General features: G+C 38.1%; 1 protein-coding gene across 1 annotated transcript; it reads right to left on the bottom strand.

The window, feature by feature from the left end:
- Positions 1 to 5,584: 5,584 nt before the first annotated feature.
- On the bottom strand, positions 5,585 to 16,560 carry LOC123504959 (40S ribosomal protein S25-like). The gene is made up of 4 exons (XM_045255927.1): positions 16,435 to 16,560; positions 12,473 to 12,580; positions 12,042 to 12,207; positions 5,585 to 5,677 (listed from the first exon to the last, which is right to left on the bottom strand). The coding sequence occupies exons 1-4, from the start codon at positions 16,543 to 16,545 to the stop codon at positions 5,607 to 5,609; spliced, it is 456 nt and encodes a 151-aa protein (XP_045111862.1). The 5' UTR covers positions 16,546 to 16,560; the 3' UTR covers positions 5,585 to 5,606.

Below are 16,560 nucleotides of genomic sequence, written 5' to 3'. Positions count from 1 at the left end.
GCATGGTGTTAGTGTGGTATTGCATACGCATAACTAGTTTACATTTTAATGAGGCAGTTGAGCTCATGCCAACACACACTCATATAACAAGTCAGTAAAATTGCAAATATGTATGTTGCCTTTGTGCTCAAAAAGTGGTAGGTGTATCAATCTGAGAACTACAATGAAAACCTCAACTCTAGTCATCAAAAATTAAAATGAGATTGAGAGTACTAAAATAAAGAAATTACTCACCTGAAGTGACCTGATCAGATTTCATGAGGTTGAATATCCTGGGTTTGTGGTAGAATCAAGCTATAACCATGTATTAATTTATATGACTATAGGTGATGTATATAGATTGGGTGCTTAATAAGTGCTAGTGTAAATAGAAGTTGATAAAACGGTTGTAGTATTTTTTTTTTTGTAACAGAATTTACTTAGTTCAATCCGTTTATCATTGAAGGTAGTATGCATAGCCGTCTTGCCATCATAATCGTAATGTAACAAGCTAATTTACATAAATTTGTGCTACAAGTTTCCCTTAAGATACAGTACATAGTGCCAGAACTTTGATGGCAAATTTCATATCTCCATTATACCTCATTAGCTGAGACACAGTAAAGATTCCTATTCCTACATTAAAGTAGATTGTAATTTGGTTTTCTGTGGTACAGTTTTAAAACAAGAATATCTTCATGTGGCATTTTCTTATTTAAGTTTGTCTACCTCCCTTTCATTTCTTTAGCATCATCCCATCATCCCCTTGTATGTGATAACATAAATCTTAGCTGTCTAAAAATGTAGCATTTCTTTTATGAATCTTTTTACCATCATGAAGTACCTCTTCAATGACATTTAATCTAGGAAGTTTCACCTGTGAAGATTTTCAGCTAAACACACCCAAAATCATGCACTGCAAATTAGAAGATATAATGTAGCCATCACAATTTTTACCAGGGGATAAACATTGTAAAAGGATTGTTGGTGTGTACAGCTTTATCATGAATTACACATTCCATTGCTCTATAAATCAATCATTATAATCTTGTATTATTGAAAGGGTCCAAGAAATATTTATGAATTGACACTTGCTACTGTTTCACTCAGTGCAACATATAAAGCAGGCTTTATGTACCAGACTTTAGTAATATAAATGAAATACATCAGCTATATAAATAGGAAGTACTAAATGATTGAATGAGAAAATGAGCTTATTTAATCTTGTTTATCCTCTTTAGTAATGAATATAAGTCTACCTTATTAAGCTAGTGATATATTACTGTATAATACATGCAGTGTTACCTCTCAGTAATCTTCATTTGAATGCAGACTATGTAGAGTGCCTTGGGAATGTGTGTGCCAAAAAAACTTATTTGACTTATTTTTGGTATTATTGTTTCATGGTTTTGCCACAAGGGATACAACCTAAAGTATAGTATACTACTGGAATTATTTATCTTAAGGAAATCATATACTGTAAACAGAAATTTCTCTGCCACAAAACATCATGATACACAATACTTTGTACTGTATTTTTATAACTTTTTGTATAGATTGCCTCATTAAAATGTGTGCATTCTTTTACAGCAGCTAACTGAAATATATTTTTTTTTCTTTTCATATCTTAACCATAAGTCCAGGTAAATCTAACTGAAACTTTTCTATACTGTCTTTGGAATTTAAATGTTTTCATACATCCAATTGGATTTTCAGATGAACATCTTTTCTCCATTATCTGTTCTTATGGTTAAGATCTGAAAAGAGAAAAATGGAAGAGTTGTCTGCTGTAAAAGAGAGTACATTTTGAGACACTCTTAAGAGCTCTCACATGCTTTATTAGATGTTTTATTGTGTGCATAATTCCTGGATGCATGTCATTACAATATTAAGGCTTAGCAACATTCAAGTCACCATTATACTCCTTAGTATGTAGTAGCCCAAAGTTGTCTTGCAATTTTTTTTATAGCTTCGTGCATGAGAGAGAGAGAGAGAGAGAGAGAGAGAGAGAGAGAGAGAGAGAGAGAGAGAGAGAGAGAGAGAGAGAGAGAGAGAGAGAGAGAGAGAATATAAGCCCCAATGTTCATGTACCAATACCTGAGGTTGAAGGGGTGTCTTGCATTTAAGGGTACTCTGCACTTCATACATGGTATCCAAGGTGCTCAAAGATTGTGATGAAAATTCACAATAATGCAATTGATACCTAAAAATTCTGCAGTGCCACATCACATCAGTTTTGTGAGTGCATTCTGAAGAGGACATGTAGTTCACATCTGTGTGGAAGTCTTTCAGCATTCTTTGGACTCACTACTTTGTTTGAATTCAAGAAAACTGTCTGAGTTTGACATTTATTTTTACTATATGTATTTGTATACTAGTCATGCATAAAACTATGAGCTGTAATGAATTTTTGTAAATTATTTACTTTGTTGTGATGAGATATAGGCTTAATGTTTGACTAGAATATTTTTATCACATGTACTGTCCGAATTCTGCAATGTTCATGTTCCCATGCTCGGCAAATGTGGAAATGCTGCAACGACCTTTTTCTTTGTGTTGACTTCCAAAAATTGATAACCTTAATGACCTGCACAAGTAAGAGAGAGAGAGAGAGAGAGAGAGAGAGAGAGAGAGAGAGAGAGAGAGAGAGAGAGAGAGAGAGAGAGAGAGAGAGAGAGAGAGAGAGAGAGAGAGAGAGAGAGAGAGAGAGAGAGAGAGAGAGAGAGAGAGAGAGAGAGAGAGAGAGAGAGAGAGAGAGAGAGAGAGAGAGAGAGAGAGAGAGAGAGAGAGAGAGAGAGAGAGAGAGAGAGAGAGAGAGAGAGAGAGAGAGAGAGAGAGAGAGAGAGAGAGAGAGAGAGAGAGAGAGAGAGAGAGAGAGAGAGAGAGAGAGAGAGAGAGAGAGAGAGAGAGAGAGAGAGAGAGAGAGAGAGAGAGAGAGAGAGAGAGAGAGAGAGAGAGAGAGAGAGAGAGAGAGAGAGAGAGAGAGAGAGAGAGAGAGAGAGAGAGAGAGAGAGAGAGAGAGAGAGAGAGAGAGAAGAGAGAGAGAGAGAGAGAGAGAGAGAGAAAGGAGAGAGAGAGAGAGAGAGAGAGAGAGAGAGAGAGAGAGAGAGAGAGAGAGAGAGAGAGAGAGAGAGAGAGAGAGAGAGAGAGAGAGAGAGAGAGAGAGAGAGAGAGAGAGAGAGAGAGAGAGAGAGAGAGAGAGAGAGAGGAGAGAGAGAGAGAGAGAGAGAGAGAGAGAGAGAGAGAGAGAGAGAGAGAGAGAGAGAGAGAGAGAGAGAGAGAGAGAGAGAGAGAATGGTAGCTATGTTCTCTTCCTTCCTTGTGTTGGGTTAGTAGGGGGTCATTGCAGCAGTGCCACATTCAAATGTTAGGGAAGAGTGCTTGGAGGTTATAACTATATAGTGAAGTGGATTATTAAAGTGCTTTGAATATTATGGCCATTGATTTAGTCCAACAAATTTGCTTCCTCTGAGGTATAATATTATATTGAGGAACAAGAATAATTATAATACATAGAAAATAAGAATATTTTTAACACAATAGGAAATTCCTTATTTGTCATTGCTTTCAGATTTCTAAAACTGAACTGAATGAATAAAGTTCTAAGCACCAGACAGTTAGGTCATGTGGTGGTGATATGCATCAAGGAGATCTTTTAGGCTGACGTGTTGACACTATCAGCGTTATGTTATCTAGTGTGGTGGTATACTAAGGTCGTTGAGTGAAGATTAGTTTGTTTTAAGAAAGAGATGATGTCACCTGAATAAAAGTGTCATGATTCTTTAAGGACGTCTGACATTATAGGCAGGAAAGGAAGATTAAATGTCAAAAAAGCTATGGTATGTACTTGCTGTTATGTACTTTGGGCAAGTGAGATGTGGAACTGAGAGGGGGACTATGACAAGTTGAGCATAAGGTTGATGGAGATCGTATCATAAGATAAGAATGTGTGAGTTGTGTAACCAATACGTAATCATGGTTGAATATAGGGCATTTTATGATGAATCAAAACGAAAGATATAGAGGTAGAGTGAGGGAAAACAGGAATGGATAGTTAGGAACTTATGGGTAGGTAATGGTGTTAAAAAGGTTTCTTGTAACCAAATTATTTGGGTATTATATTTTGAAATAACATTAACAAATGTCATTTCTATGGATAGAAAAGCCATTAATGAATAGATAATGAGCCCACTGAAGGAAAGAAATCAATGAAATGTGATAAAGGTAGGAATTGTTGAGTGGGGGTTGAACTATAATCTGGGAGAAGAGAGGGAGAGGGGGAATCACAACTAAAGGGAGTGAAATTAAGAAAGAAGGGAGTATGGATTGGATAGATTCTCAAGTATATACAGGTGGTAAGGGAAGGTCAAGGAGCAAAGTCTGGGGGTAGTTGAAAAGGAACTAGTAGAGTGAGAAAAGGAAGCAACATTAGAACAGAGAGAGAGTTAGATTGAGGATCAGGTGAGATAATGGGGGAAGTCTGTTTCAATGCCACCATAATTTCGGCAGGGAGGTCAGTGAGGGGTGTATGAGAACAGTAGGTTTTGGTGTCAGATGGTATGGGAGTGGGAGGAAGGTTTTGAAGGGGATGGTGAACCTCTGCAGTGGTATGAAGGATTGTTTTAGTGTCAGATGATTGAGGAGTGGAAGGAAGATTTTGAGGCAGGGGATGATGAACCTCTGCCATGGTATGAAGGATTATTATTTTAATCATTGATATTTGAAAAGGTGAGGATGAGAGTAGACTTGAGGCGTGTTTTTTTGTCTCGAGTGAAGTGGTGAAGGAATGAGTGAATGTCTTCTTGGATGGGGGGTAAAGTGCAGATGTTGGGACATGTGGAAGCTGAAGTTGCAGAAGTAAGGAAGCACTTGGTTAGGTGTGTGCGAGAATGCTGTGAGAGGGGAAGGTGTTAGGGTGAAGAGAGAAAGAGGATTCAGGATTCAACAATATGAAGGGGTTTGTTGAAATAAGGGTGGAGGTAGATAGAGTAAAAGATATATATGAGAAAGATGGAGTTGTAGATGTGGAGGAGGAGAGGCTAGTAATAATACTAGCAAAATGTCAAGTGATGACTTACTGTAACTTATCACTCTATAGCAGTGGTTCTTAACCTGGGGGGGCATCAGTTATTGCTAATGGGTGTGAGCCCTTAAGGAAAAAGCAGGTATTTCTTTAATTATTTGTCATTCTCATAATGACAGTATGGTCATGTAACAAGAAGTTTATGAAAATGAAAAGGTATTGTCTTTTCTTTAAAAGTTTGAGGAAACTGTATTCATTGATGCAAGAGGGGTGTGGAGGGAAGGGCAAATTCCTAGAGGGGACATGGTAGTAAAAAGGTTATAACCACTGCTCTATAGTGAAATCACACAAAACCAAGGTTTGGGTGAGGGCAGCACGGCTATTCTCCTGCTTGCTGTGATGCCCTGTTTCCTGAATCAGATTTGTAACTGCTGATACATGTAAATAAACAAATATACATTAACACTGCAATTTAAAGTAAATATTCTAGTTTATCAAAGAAAAAATGTGTGAATACTTAGCTTGACCTGACCTTAGTTTTAGTGTTTCCTCTTTACCTGGACAGGTAATAAAAAATTTAAATCAATCAGCCATCTTTATTATTTTAGTCTTCAGATTTTGTGGTTCTGGTATATACCACCTGTGCATGATGCTTCACCACCTGCCGAATGAGACCTGTAACAAGGTTGCCACATTACTATTGGATACACATCTTAAAAAGTGTCAAGATCAATAACTTAAGTCTAGCCTAACAAGACTCTGCATTGTTTGTCTTAAAACATACTTTACATTTTCCACCATGACAAAACAGCTATGAACAAATTATTAGTGATACTGAAATAGTAGATTGAGGTGACTGATGCATGACAGAATAGTACAGTGACTAGTTTGAACAGTTAATCTGTAAATACCAATAAAATCATTAATTGCCTTGTACAAGATGGGATAGGGGGAGGAGGTAAGACTAATACTCCTAAACCAAAAGATATGTGAAGAGTATTGTATGCACCCATAAAATATGTGACTGAAAACAAAATAACAAGTCTATGATGAATGCCTAAAACTGCATATGCAATACTCACTATGTGCCATACTATACCTAAACTGCAGCCTGACAAATTCAAAATGGTTTAGGCATAAAAAGCAAGACAAAACCATTCCTGCTAGTTCACTTCTTAAGTATTGTGTATTTCAGCAGATAAGACGATATATCAAACATGGGAGAAAAAAAACTGGGGAGGGAGTTCTAGTGTCCTATACACTAGATATAAAACCATACAATTTTCCACGTAATGCCATTGTAAATAAGTAATTATATTACAACTTTTGAGGAAGTTAGACATAGTAAAACAAGAATATGTTTGATAAAATGCACCAAAATGTCCCACTGAAAAGTGTGTGAACAAGATTGGTAGTTGGTAGTACAACTACTGGCATTGTATAGAATGGATAAAGCAAGAAGTTATCAAAATATTCTCCAGTTTTTACCTAAAGCTGAAGGAGCTATATAAAGGTTTTTAAGGCATGGAACCCCAAGCAAAGCAACAAAAGCAAGCAAACTAAGGAGAATATCAATCTCTCCAGCTTGCAATTGCAATGTTGTTTAAGGATGAACCTCATGCACTAAGAAAAACTTGAATGTGAATGTATCAAAAAAAAAAAAAAATGATATACAGAATGTTTATGTCTAGGAAAAATTATTATACTGAATATAATTTTTCATCCATCTATCCTTCTCATGAAAACATACAAAAATACCTAGTGAGAATATTATTTTAGGTTCTTTTGCACTTAGATCATTCATATCTCATTACTGGTTATACATTCACAGTATTGGTATGTACGTATATCACTGCCTCAGTTGTCTAGTGCTCATTGACCTTAAATTCACCCCAGATGGTTTGGTAATTTGCTTGTCATACCACTGATATACCCTAAAACTTAAATTCAGGCCAAAATTTGAGTTGTCACATCTGAGATTCTATTTATCCACTGAAATATACGGTATTTACAATTCTAGGCCTAAAATGTTGACCATTAAGTATGGTGAAATCTGCAACCACTAGAGTAAAAAAAAGATGGAATTGAAAGAGGGATGTAATTTTAAGATCTGCCTACTGATGTTTTGCTAAAACCAAGTCTCCTTTTATTTTAATAATAGAAAATGAAGAACCCCTGATTAAAATCTTTCCTCGTGTATTGTAAATTTGCCAAACAAGTTTCTATTCCTTAACTTCTCAAAACAATGTTTGCAATAAAAAATGGCCAGTAACACATCTAACCATCCTTCCATTACTCAAACACTGCCACAAAGATTTCTTCCCCCCAAAGCTCCAAAGAAAATCTCAAATGGGATTCATAGGTTCAGTAAGTATGAATACCGTACATGCCGGAGTACAAGTATTTTTTTATTTATTTATTTTTATTTTTTTTGCCAATTTTGAGGCTCCTAAATATCAAGAACAAAATACAACCCTTTAATCCTGTGGTGAATATTAAAGCCATAGTACCTTGCAATTCATTCTCCAGACACGTGTGTACATTATTAATATATATACCATATTTTATGGCTTACAAGACACTTTTTTCCCTAAAAAATACCCTGAAAAATACTAGTGCGTCTTCTAAGATGAATGTTGTATTGTAAGGCAGCATCCAACCTCAAGTGAGCTTGGACACTTGACCGATAGCGACCTGGATTTGTATGTTGAGTCATTACATTATGATGTTAGCTTAAGTACAATTTAATCTAGCCTTTTATATTATGTAAACTCAGTATTTAGGTGTTACAAGTATTTACAATACCATAATCCTTCCTGCAGCCTACTCAGCATGTGGAGAAAACGGGCTGCTCCCTCGTCTCATTCCAACACACACATACATGCACACGAATGCACACATATCATGCCAGGTGCCTTTATACCTTTATTAATAGAACATCCAAATGGCTTACTCATTCAAGCAAGAGTTTGATCAAAACTCCACTTGTGAATTGTATTCACATTGATAAAGCCTATGAAGCACGACTGCAATCTTGCCATGATGCTAAAGTAATTAAGTGAGGGAACTGACCAACCGTCACGCAAGCCCTTCACGTTGCAGCTCGTCAGTGATGCATCCTTCACCATTAAGGTGAATACAAACTTTTTTCCAATTTAATGCTATATTTTACCACAAACAAAATTGTGTAAGTAGAATTCTCTCAAAAATTGATAAAACCCAGGAAAGTGCTGACTTTGAAGATGAAGCGGGAAATATTATGTTGGTGTGATGAAGGGTGGTCGACTGCACGCATTCAGGAAGAATTCGGCATCCAAAGTCTTCCCTTTGTGATCTGAAAAAGGCTCGAGAGAAAATTGCAGCCTACACTGACGATTTTTCAGTTGCATCAAAGACCGGCAAGAAAAAGGATAGAAAAACGATGGCCAAGCCGAAGAATGTTGAGCTAGACCAGTGTGTTATAAAGTGGTATCAGTAGCAACGTGCTAGTGATGTAATGGTGTGTGGTACTGAACTTAAAATTTGTACAGAGATTTGCAAGCAACATCGGGCTGCAAGGATTTAAGGCTTCAGAAGGGTGGCTTTATCGATTTAAACTACGACATGGGTTAACCGGCAAGAAAGTGTATGGTGAAAGTCTTGATGCAAATGAGGTAATTGATCAGTACTGCAAAGAAGTAAAACATTTGATACAGAGAGAAGGGCTTTTACTTGAACAACTGTACAACGCTGACGAAACTGGACTGTATTACAGCTCGATCCCAGAAAACAAATTAGCAAGTGAAAAAGAAAAATCAGTGCCTGATAGAAAACTATGCAAAGCAAGAGTGTCACTACTGTGTGGTGCAAATGCGCTGGGCTCCCACCGTATGAAGCCCATGGTCGTGGGTAAGGCAAAACAACCACGGTGCTTGTGTGGCATGATGGACTCTCTCCCAGTTCATTACGATCATTCAGTGAAGGCTTGGTTTAATGTGAAAGTGTTTAAGAACAGGTTTTTTAAACATGCTGTGCCCGAGATTGTGCGGTTCCAGATGGAAGTGATGAAGGTGAGCAGAGAACAAGTGCGAGCTCTGATTTTGCTGGACAATGCTCCCGCTCACCCGCCAGCGTCTGAACTTGTCGCCGAACATGGACGCATCAGAGTGAAATTTTTACCACCAAACACAACTTCTCTCATTCAGCCAATGGATCAGGGAATTATTGTAGCTTTTAAGAGGCTGTACAGGAGGAGGTTATGGTGGTAGCGGATGAGGAAAAAAGAAATGTGGGCCAGCTGACTCTGCAAAATTTGAAAAACTACAACCTTCGCTCTGTCATGCAGAACATATCTCAGGCATGGAATGATGTGTCCAGTTCTACTCTGGCCAATGGATGGAATTGTCTCTTACATAGGACTGAGCCTTTGCTTGATTTTGTAGGGTTTGAGGCAGACCATTTTCATCATCAATTTGTTAAGTCAGGGGAAAATACCACTGTTGATGACATCAATAACTGGCTGGAGTGTGAAGAGGGAGACCCAGGACAACAGTTGCTGACAGAGGAACAGATTGCTGCTGAGGTGCTAAACCCAGATGAAGGCGACGAGTGATGATGATGATGATTCTCTACCATCACGACCACCATCAGACGTCAGAAAGGCTCTTGATATTGTGCTTGATTATTTTGAGCATCCAGTCACTTCTAAACACATGCAGAGCTATGGACCAATGTTTAAGATAGCTCATGATGATCTAATTAAAGCACAAAGTCAGTGGTCCAAGAAACAGACGAAAATAGAAACATTTTTCAAGCCCACAACACCATCTCCTCACCCCTCGCCCAGACCGACATCGATGCTGTCAGGTTCCCTGTCACCTGACGATGTACCACTGCCCAGCCTACCTTAATCACCACGCTCTTCAGATACACCTCAACCCTTCCAGGTTAGTATTGTACTGTATGATTACATATGTAATGTGTTTGATTATGATAATGTATTGTTGTGGGCAAAAATTTACTTGTTTACAGGGGTGACTCGTTCAGTTATCTGGCCATTGTTTTCATAAAATGATATTCTCTGCATTTGTGTGTTCATCATATTGTGAAAGTCGCTTCCATTTTTATGTATAAGAAAAATACTTAACTAAGTATGTATGCATCATACCACCAACAGGATATTGATGTGGAGCTAAAGTCAGCATCGGAGGAGGCAGATAAGTAATGTGTACACAAACATGACGCCACTAGACCACACGGGATGAAACAAGCTCACTCACCTTCCATAATGTATGTACATATGCACTACTGTATTGTATTCTTCCAATACAATTCTCCAATTTCAGCAAATAAGTGATTTGTGTGTATTTCTATCCACTTTCATTCATTTAGACATTAATAATTGAACACTACAGTGACAATGTGGAGGTAGGAAGGGGGGGATTTACTTTTACCTTGCATATCCAGATCCTGGCAATATCCGAACCCCCTGTGGCCCAATTAGTTTGGATACGGGAGGGATTACTGTACATTGACTTTCCCTATTTCATTAAGACTAGTTGCCTTCCAATGAAAGACTTAATTTAGGCATTTGGGAACCACTAACCAGAGTGGATGCCCAGCCTTGAACAGTGGCCAAATTCAAACCTATGTGCTTGAGTAGCCTTTGGCCACAGCTGTGCTGTAAAATCTCTGGGCTGGTATTTATAGACGTGCTTAACAGGTTTTGAGTCAGAAATGCTAAGGCACGATTAAGTATGTCTTAGCAAGCGTCCTAAATCTTTTAGCATGACATATTCCTGCCTTAAAAGTTAGGCTATGACTGCGGCAGCTCAAGTAAGCTAAGTACTGTCGAGACACCCAAAGGAGTGACAACAACACAACCATGACTGAACATCAACAAGCACGGAGACAACGCCCAAGGATTTTCTGCGAGCGGAAGAACGTCCTAGACATCTATGACGACGCTGAACTTGTCAAGAAGTACCGATTGTACCGTGAAGGGATTGTTTTTGTACCAGATTGGGTGAGAGCAGCTACAAAGCTGCACTGAGCGCAACCATCCCGTCAACACGGATACGAATGCATTGGTAACTCTCTAATATCTAGTAACTGGAAAAATGTAGTTATGCAATGGTGATGATTTTGGCCTCTCACAACCTACAGTTAGCAGAGTAATAAGCCAAACTGTAGATGCCTTGTCTGCTCCCAACATAGCAACCAAATTTATATGGTTTCCTACCGACCATGAACAACTTGAAAATAACAAAAGGTATTTTCAAGCAATTGCAATTTTCCCCGAAGTTATTGGAACTTTAGATGGGACTCGCTTAGAAATATATATATATAACCCCTCGTGAGTATGAACACGAATGTTAACCAGAAAAACTAGCAGTGTGAACATGCAGCTAGTTTTTGATGCTGATTACAGGGTCATTGACCTTGTTGACAACTTCCCTGGCTCTGTGCATGATGCACAGATACTGAATATGAGTGGCCTGAAATGTCTGTTTGAGGACAATAGGATACCACAAGCTGCCTTCCAACACAGCCTTGTTCTCTGCAACAAGCCTTGTCAGCATTAGCACAGAGTCCCTTGTCCAGTTTTCACTCCTACAAGGGGTATCAGAAGGTTGTTTCTCCATCTTGAAGTGCTGCGACAACGTAGTAGTTTGTTATGGTTGGTGGAGGTCGTGTTAGGCTTTGTCCATGAATTTTTCAGTCACGGAAAATAATTACTTATCTCAAAAGTTTGACTCCATCAATCATAACCAAATGAAAAACACTAATATTCATAAGTATGCTTTTATTTACTTTTTCACAAGTTATTTACGGTATATTCTGATAGAAATACAACTTCTTTGCTCTTTGATATTTTGCCATCATGTCTTCTCATACATGGAATCTCCAACTAGGGCAGACTCAGCAAATCATAAGTCCATGACTTAGGACTTACTGAGCCTGTCTCAGTAGGTCCCAAGCAAAATGTCCCAGCTAAGTAAAAATTTTAAGAAATGCTAAGTACGTTTCTCTAAATTCTGGCCCTGAAGCGTACACGTACCTTTAGTCTGGAGCTCATCGAGTGCCCGGCGTGCCAGGGAACCAGTGATCTTGAGGCGCTCACTGACCACAGAGGGGGTGATAAGCTTGTACGATGGCACCTCCTTCAGCAGCTTGTCATACGTGGGCTTGTCGAACAGCACAAGGTTGTTCAACTTATCACGGACCTGCATCACAAAGCCACAACTGAGACACTTCTTGCCACCAAACAATCATTCTAAATGCCAGTATTGTACTAAACAAAATAAATACATGTTGTATCACTATATTCTGGAGAATATTAGTTCTATTTCAAATGCACAGATGTTACACAAGCATATAGCATCTTATTCCATCTATGCTTCCCATCATTTACAATAGCATTACATCATTTTACCAAAATTAAAATTTTTAAGCAGACCTCTACAACTAATCAAATGATCATTAACTGACCTTTCCTTTTGACCACTTCTTCTTCTTGGCCTTTCCTCCTCCTCCTCCCTCCTTCTTCTTGGCAGTCTGCTTGGCTGGCTGCTTGGACTTGGTATCCTTCTTGGGAGGCTGTAAGGTGACAGTGAGTAAATGACATTACTGATACTTTGATCAGACTTGCACAAAAGTAGGAAAGTTAGACAATAAGGGACTCTATGAGGCTAGTGGTGCAATACTGTTTCAGTGTGTTGCTATTGAGAATATTTAAGTTGGACATTAAGTACACAAGTTTACACAGGACACATTCCCTATGAGTCATGAGTTATTATCTACTGTTGCGATGAGACCCAATAGTGGGTCGTACAACGGTTTTCACATACATCACATATTAATCTTACTATTTATAGAAATGTGATGATAGAGTAAAATTGCAATAAACAGTATGTGTAGGAGGACATAATAAACAGATTGATAAATAATATGAAGCTTATTTCGTTTTTAGTTACGAAAATTATATGAAAAGTCTTCTTTCCATATTTTCTTTCAAATACACATAAAAATAACTACATTGTATTTTCTATAACAAATCATTGAAACGGGTATCACAGTTGGACTTTCCTGGACAAGCTTCAATTATTTTTTTATTGATTTTTTCCCCGATATTATTTGGATAAATTGTAAAAAAGCTGCCATTGGTGATCCTTTTGAATTGCATATATAAACATAAATAAAGAAGCAAAACAATAAATACAAAAATATCTGCTATAAAAATTAACTGAAAACTACATTTTTCTTTTTTCTAATACATGTACGCGAACTGTACTATCTTGCATTTTCCTTCAGAACAGAAAACTTTTCTATAAAAAATAATTCAAACTGAGATATTACAATAGGACTTTCCTTGATAAGCTTCAATAATTTTCTTTATTGATCATTTCATAATTTCCCTTCTTTCTCTTCTGTTGAACTAAACTGACTTAGCATTCATTTTCTAAATGTGTAAAACAGACAAAAATAAAAAATTTAGGAAAGGAAAAACATAGTACAGTATAGACACAATGAATATCAATAAATAAACTACGTCCACCATCGTATCGCAGAGAACTCAGATTTTCATGGTATGTGATGTGACCCAATGGTGGGTGAACACTTTGAGGTTGCCAGTTCGTTTGGGTGTTCTCCCAGACAACACTCTGGGTCTTCTCACTTCGCTGGCTTGACCACCACTGACATCATGACAATTCATTTGTGTCGCAGTGAGGGAAATCTCACCGTGCTGGCAATCGCAGGGAACATGTTAAGAGGCAGGATGTGAGTAGTCTGGTGAATTAGGTCAATTAAGAACAATTAACATGGTTTTCAATATGCATCTTTCCAATTTCTGGGAATCAGTTTAGCATCAGATCTCACAGGGGATGGACAGGATACTTTTGCACTTTATGAAACTTATTTGTCTTACCACGGAACTTAATTCTGGCTCAAGATGCAATGAAAGCGATTTATATTATTCATATTTTCATGGAAAAATGACACAGAGCTCTGACAAGTTAGCTAGAATATATCAAAGCTCCCATTATATGTTGTCAGAGTAATGATCTAGTTGAAGGTCTGGGAAGGTTCTCCACTCCTTGGACTTCATTGGGTTAATAACTCAGTCATACCATCTAAAAGTAATTGGCTGATGATAGATGCAGCACAGAACAGCATCTTAAAATGTCCAACAAAACTCATGGATGAGAAACAAGGTAATGTTCATGATATTTAAAGGCCTGGACAAATTATGCTAATACCATTTCCTCAGGGGGGATATCTAGTGGGTATATGGTGTCTGATAGCTTTGAAATTTTAGTTTGTTGTTTGATGGTATCTAAATTAATGATTCTGTGAATTTCATGGAATTTGGGTGAAGCACTGGTGACACTCAAGTGTTTTGGTTTATTCAATTTCACCCTCTATTTTTCAGTCGATCACTTTGAGAAAATACCATAATTACTTTGTTTTCCTTGTCTACATTTTGTACTTAGAAAATTTCAAAACTGCTCTTTAGTTGTAGTTTTAATGAGACCTTGCAATAGTTGCTTTTAGAGATACCTGCTTCTACAAACTTTTTACCATTTCACCCTGTTTTATCATTTGTATTAATCTGATTGGGGTAAACCTCCAGTTTCACCACCTTGTCCTTTCTGGACGAAACAAAATTTTTCTGGTAGATTTCGGCTTGCTTTTAATTAAAATACCTCGTTTTAGGCGCAAATCAATTTTTTTTACAGCCCCAAAACATGATTTGCATAAAAAAAAAAACTGGTAAATTAATTAAAAACAAGCCGAAATCTACCAGAAAAAATTGGTTTCGTCCAGAAAAGAATCTTATTTAATGTAATTTAACCTAAAGGCGGTGTCACACTAGCACTTTTTCCGTCGATTAATGCGATTTCCGTCTATTTTTTTACATTCCGCATGAATGTCAGACGATAGGGATCGTTTCGGTCTGCAAATTTTCCGCCTTTGTTTACATACCAAGACCATAAGACTTGCCGTGTCTACTCAACCTGCTTCTACGTTCATTGGTTCTACCACTAACCATGAACGCATCCATGCATGCTTTTTGGCTTGTTTAGCTCGTCTAAGTTTCGTTATACACAGTATTACGTTCAGAGCTGCGTATCATTAATGCAGCGTGGCCTCCATGTTTATTTACATCAATTTGTTGGTCTGTGTTGGCGGGAAGTGATGATGGAAAGTGACGACGAAACACCGTTTGTGTGTGACAGGCCGTAGCCAAAATATTGTCTAATTTTTTAAAAACGACGGAAAAAGTGCTAGTGTGACATCGCCTTAACCTAACTAAACCTAACTTAAAAGGTTGCACCTAGTATATATGGGGTTCAAAATTACTCGTAATGAGGAGCTCTATCTCTTAAGGTGGGTAAAAAACACGCAGCTGATTGTGGTGAAACTCTGGAGTAATACCCTGATTGCCATGAAATTTTCACATGTGATTGTAGATGTTTTCTAAAAACATTTGTTTGGCTTTTGTGCAGAGAGAGAGAGAGAGAGAGAGAGAGAGAGAGAGAGAGAGAGAGAGAGAGCAGATTTCTGCCATCACAAGAACACCAGGGCAGTGCACTTCTTAATAATGTACTAATCTTTTACTTTGTTTAGATTTGTTTGAACAAGTTTCCAGTGGATACATACTGCATGATACTCTGGAACCTTAACCTTATCTGACATGTAAGCATTAACCTTGGGAGAAGAGGCTAACCTTGTTTTCATATTACCCTAAACCTAACCTAACATCAGTCAGCTTTTATTCTAATTGCATTTTGTTGCCCTCGGCCGATAATACTACTAGCTGCATGAAAGAATACATAACTGCAAATTCAGACATGCCGAACGCAGCAGAGGCAGATGGAGAGCACTGGTTGATAACAGTGCCTGGGTATAATAATATTGAAAAATGCAAATCGAATATTGTTGCAACACAGTCCTTTTGAGCCTTTGCTAAGACTGTCTACTCTCAAACTGAAACGTTCATTAAAATCAACTTAAGTAACGCTGAACTGACGAACACACACCAAAATCAAGAAAGGCCTGACACCAACATCACAGACTGCTAACATGGAAACCGAGCAAATTTAAAGGTAGCTACAAAGTACCATGTTTGCTGCTCAGACTAAAGTATGCAGGCAGAACTTGCCATTACATGATCCACAATGAAGTAAACGCGTGTCACACCTGCTATTCATGAGTGTGCACCACAATGGGGCGGTGTCAACATAGGTCAGCCAGGTGAAGAGCAGCCGCTGTGCCCCCAGACCCCACGTGTTGGCTGAAGCTGTATTACCATCACTCAGAGGCTAATTCCCCACACCCCCACAACCCTACGTGCCATACAGCACCTAGGGACACAATACTACTAGGATATACTACTTTAAAGCTGATCAACTAAGGAAAACACGAAATAATCACTGAAATTCCCTCACCATGCTGGCGTGTGTTGTGGTGGTGGCCGCAGGAAGGCCGAACAGGGACGATGGTTCGTGTACGTCTAGCACTATAACATCAGATTTATAATGGTTCAATACTTTGTTCATATAATATTAAACTAC

The sequence above is a fragment of the Portunus trituberculatus genome, chromosome 17 (assembly GCF_017591435.1).
Source record: "Portunus trituberculatus isolate SZX2019 chromosome 17, ASM1759143v1, whole genome shotgun sequence".
Taxonomy (NCBI): domain Eukaryota; kingdom Metazoa; phylum Arthropoda; class Malacostraca; order Decapoda; family Portunidae; genus Portunus; species Portunus trituberculatus.
The sequence above is the reverse complement of the archived record's forward strand: the minus strand, read 5'-3'. Positions and strand labels throughout refer to the sequence as shown.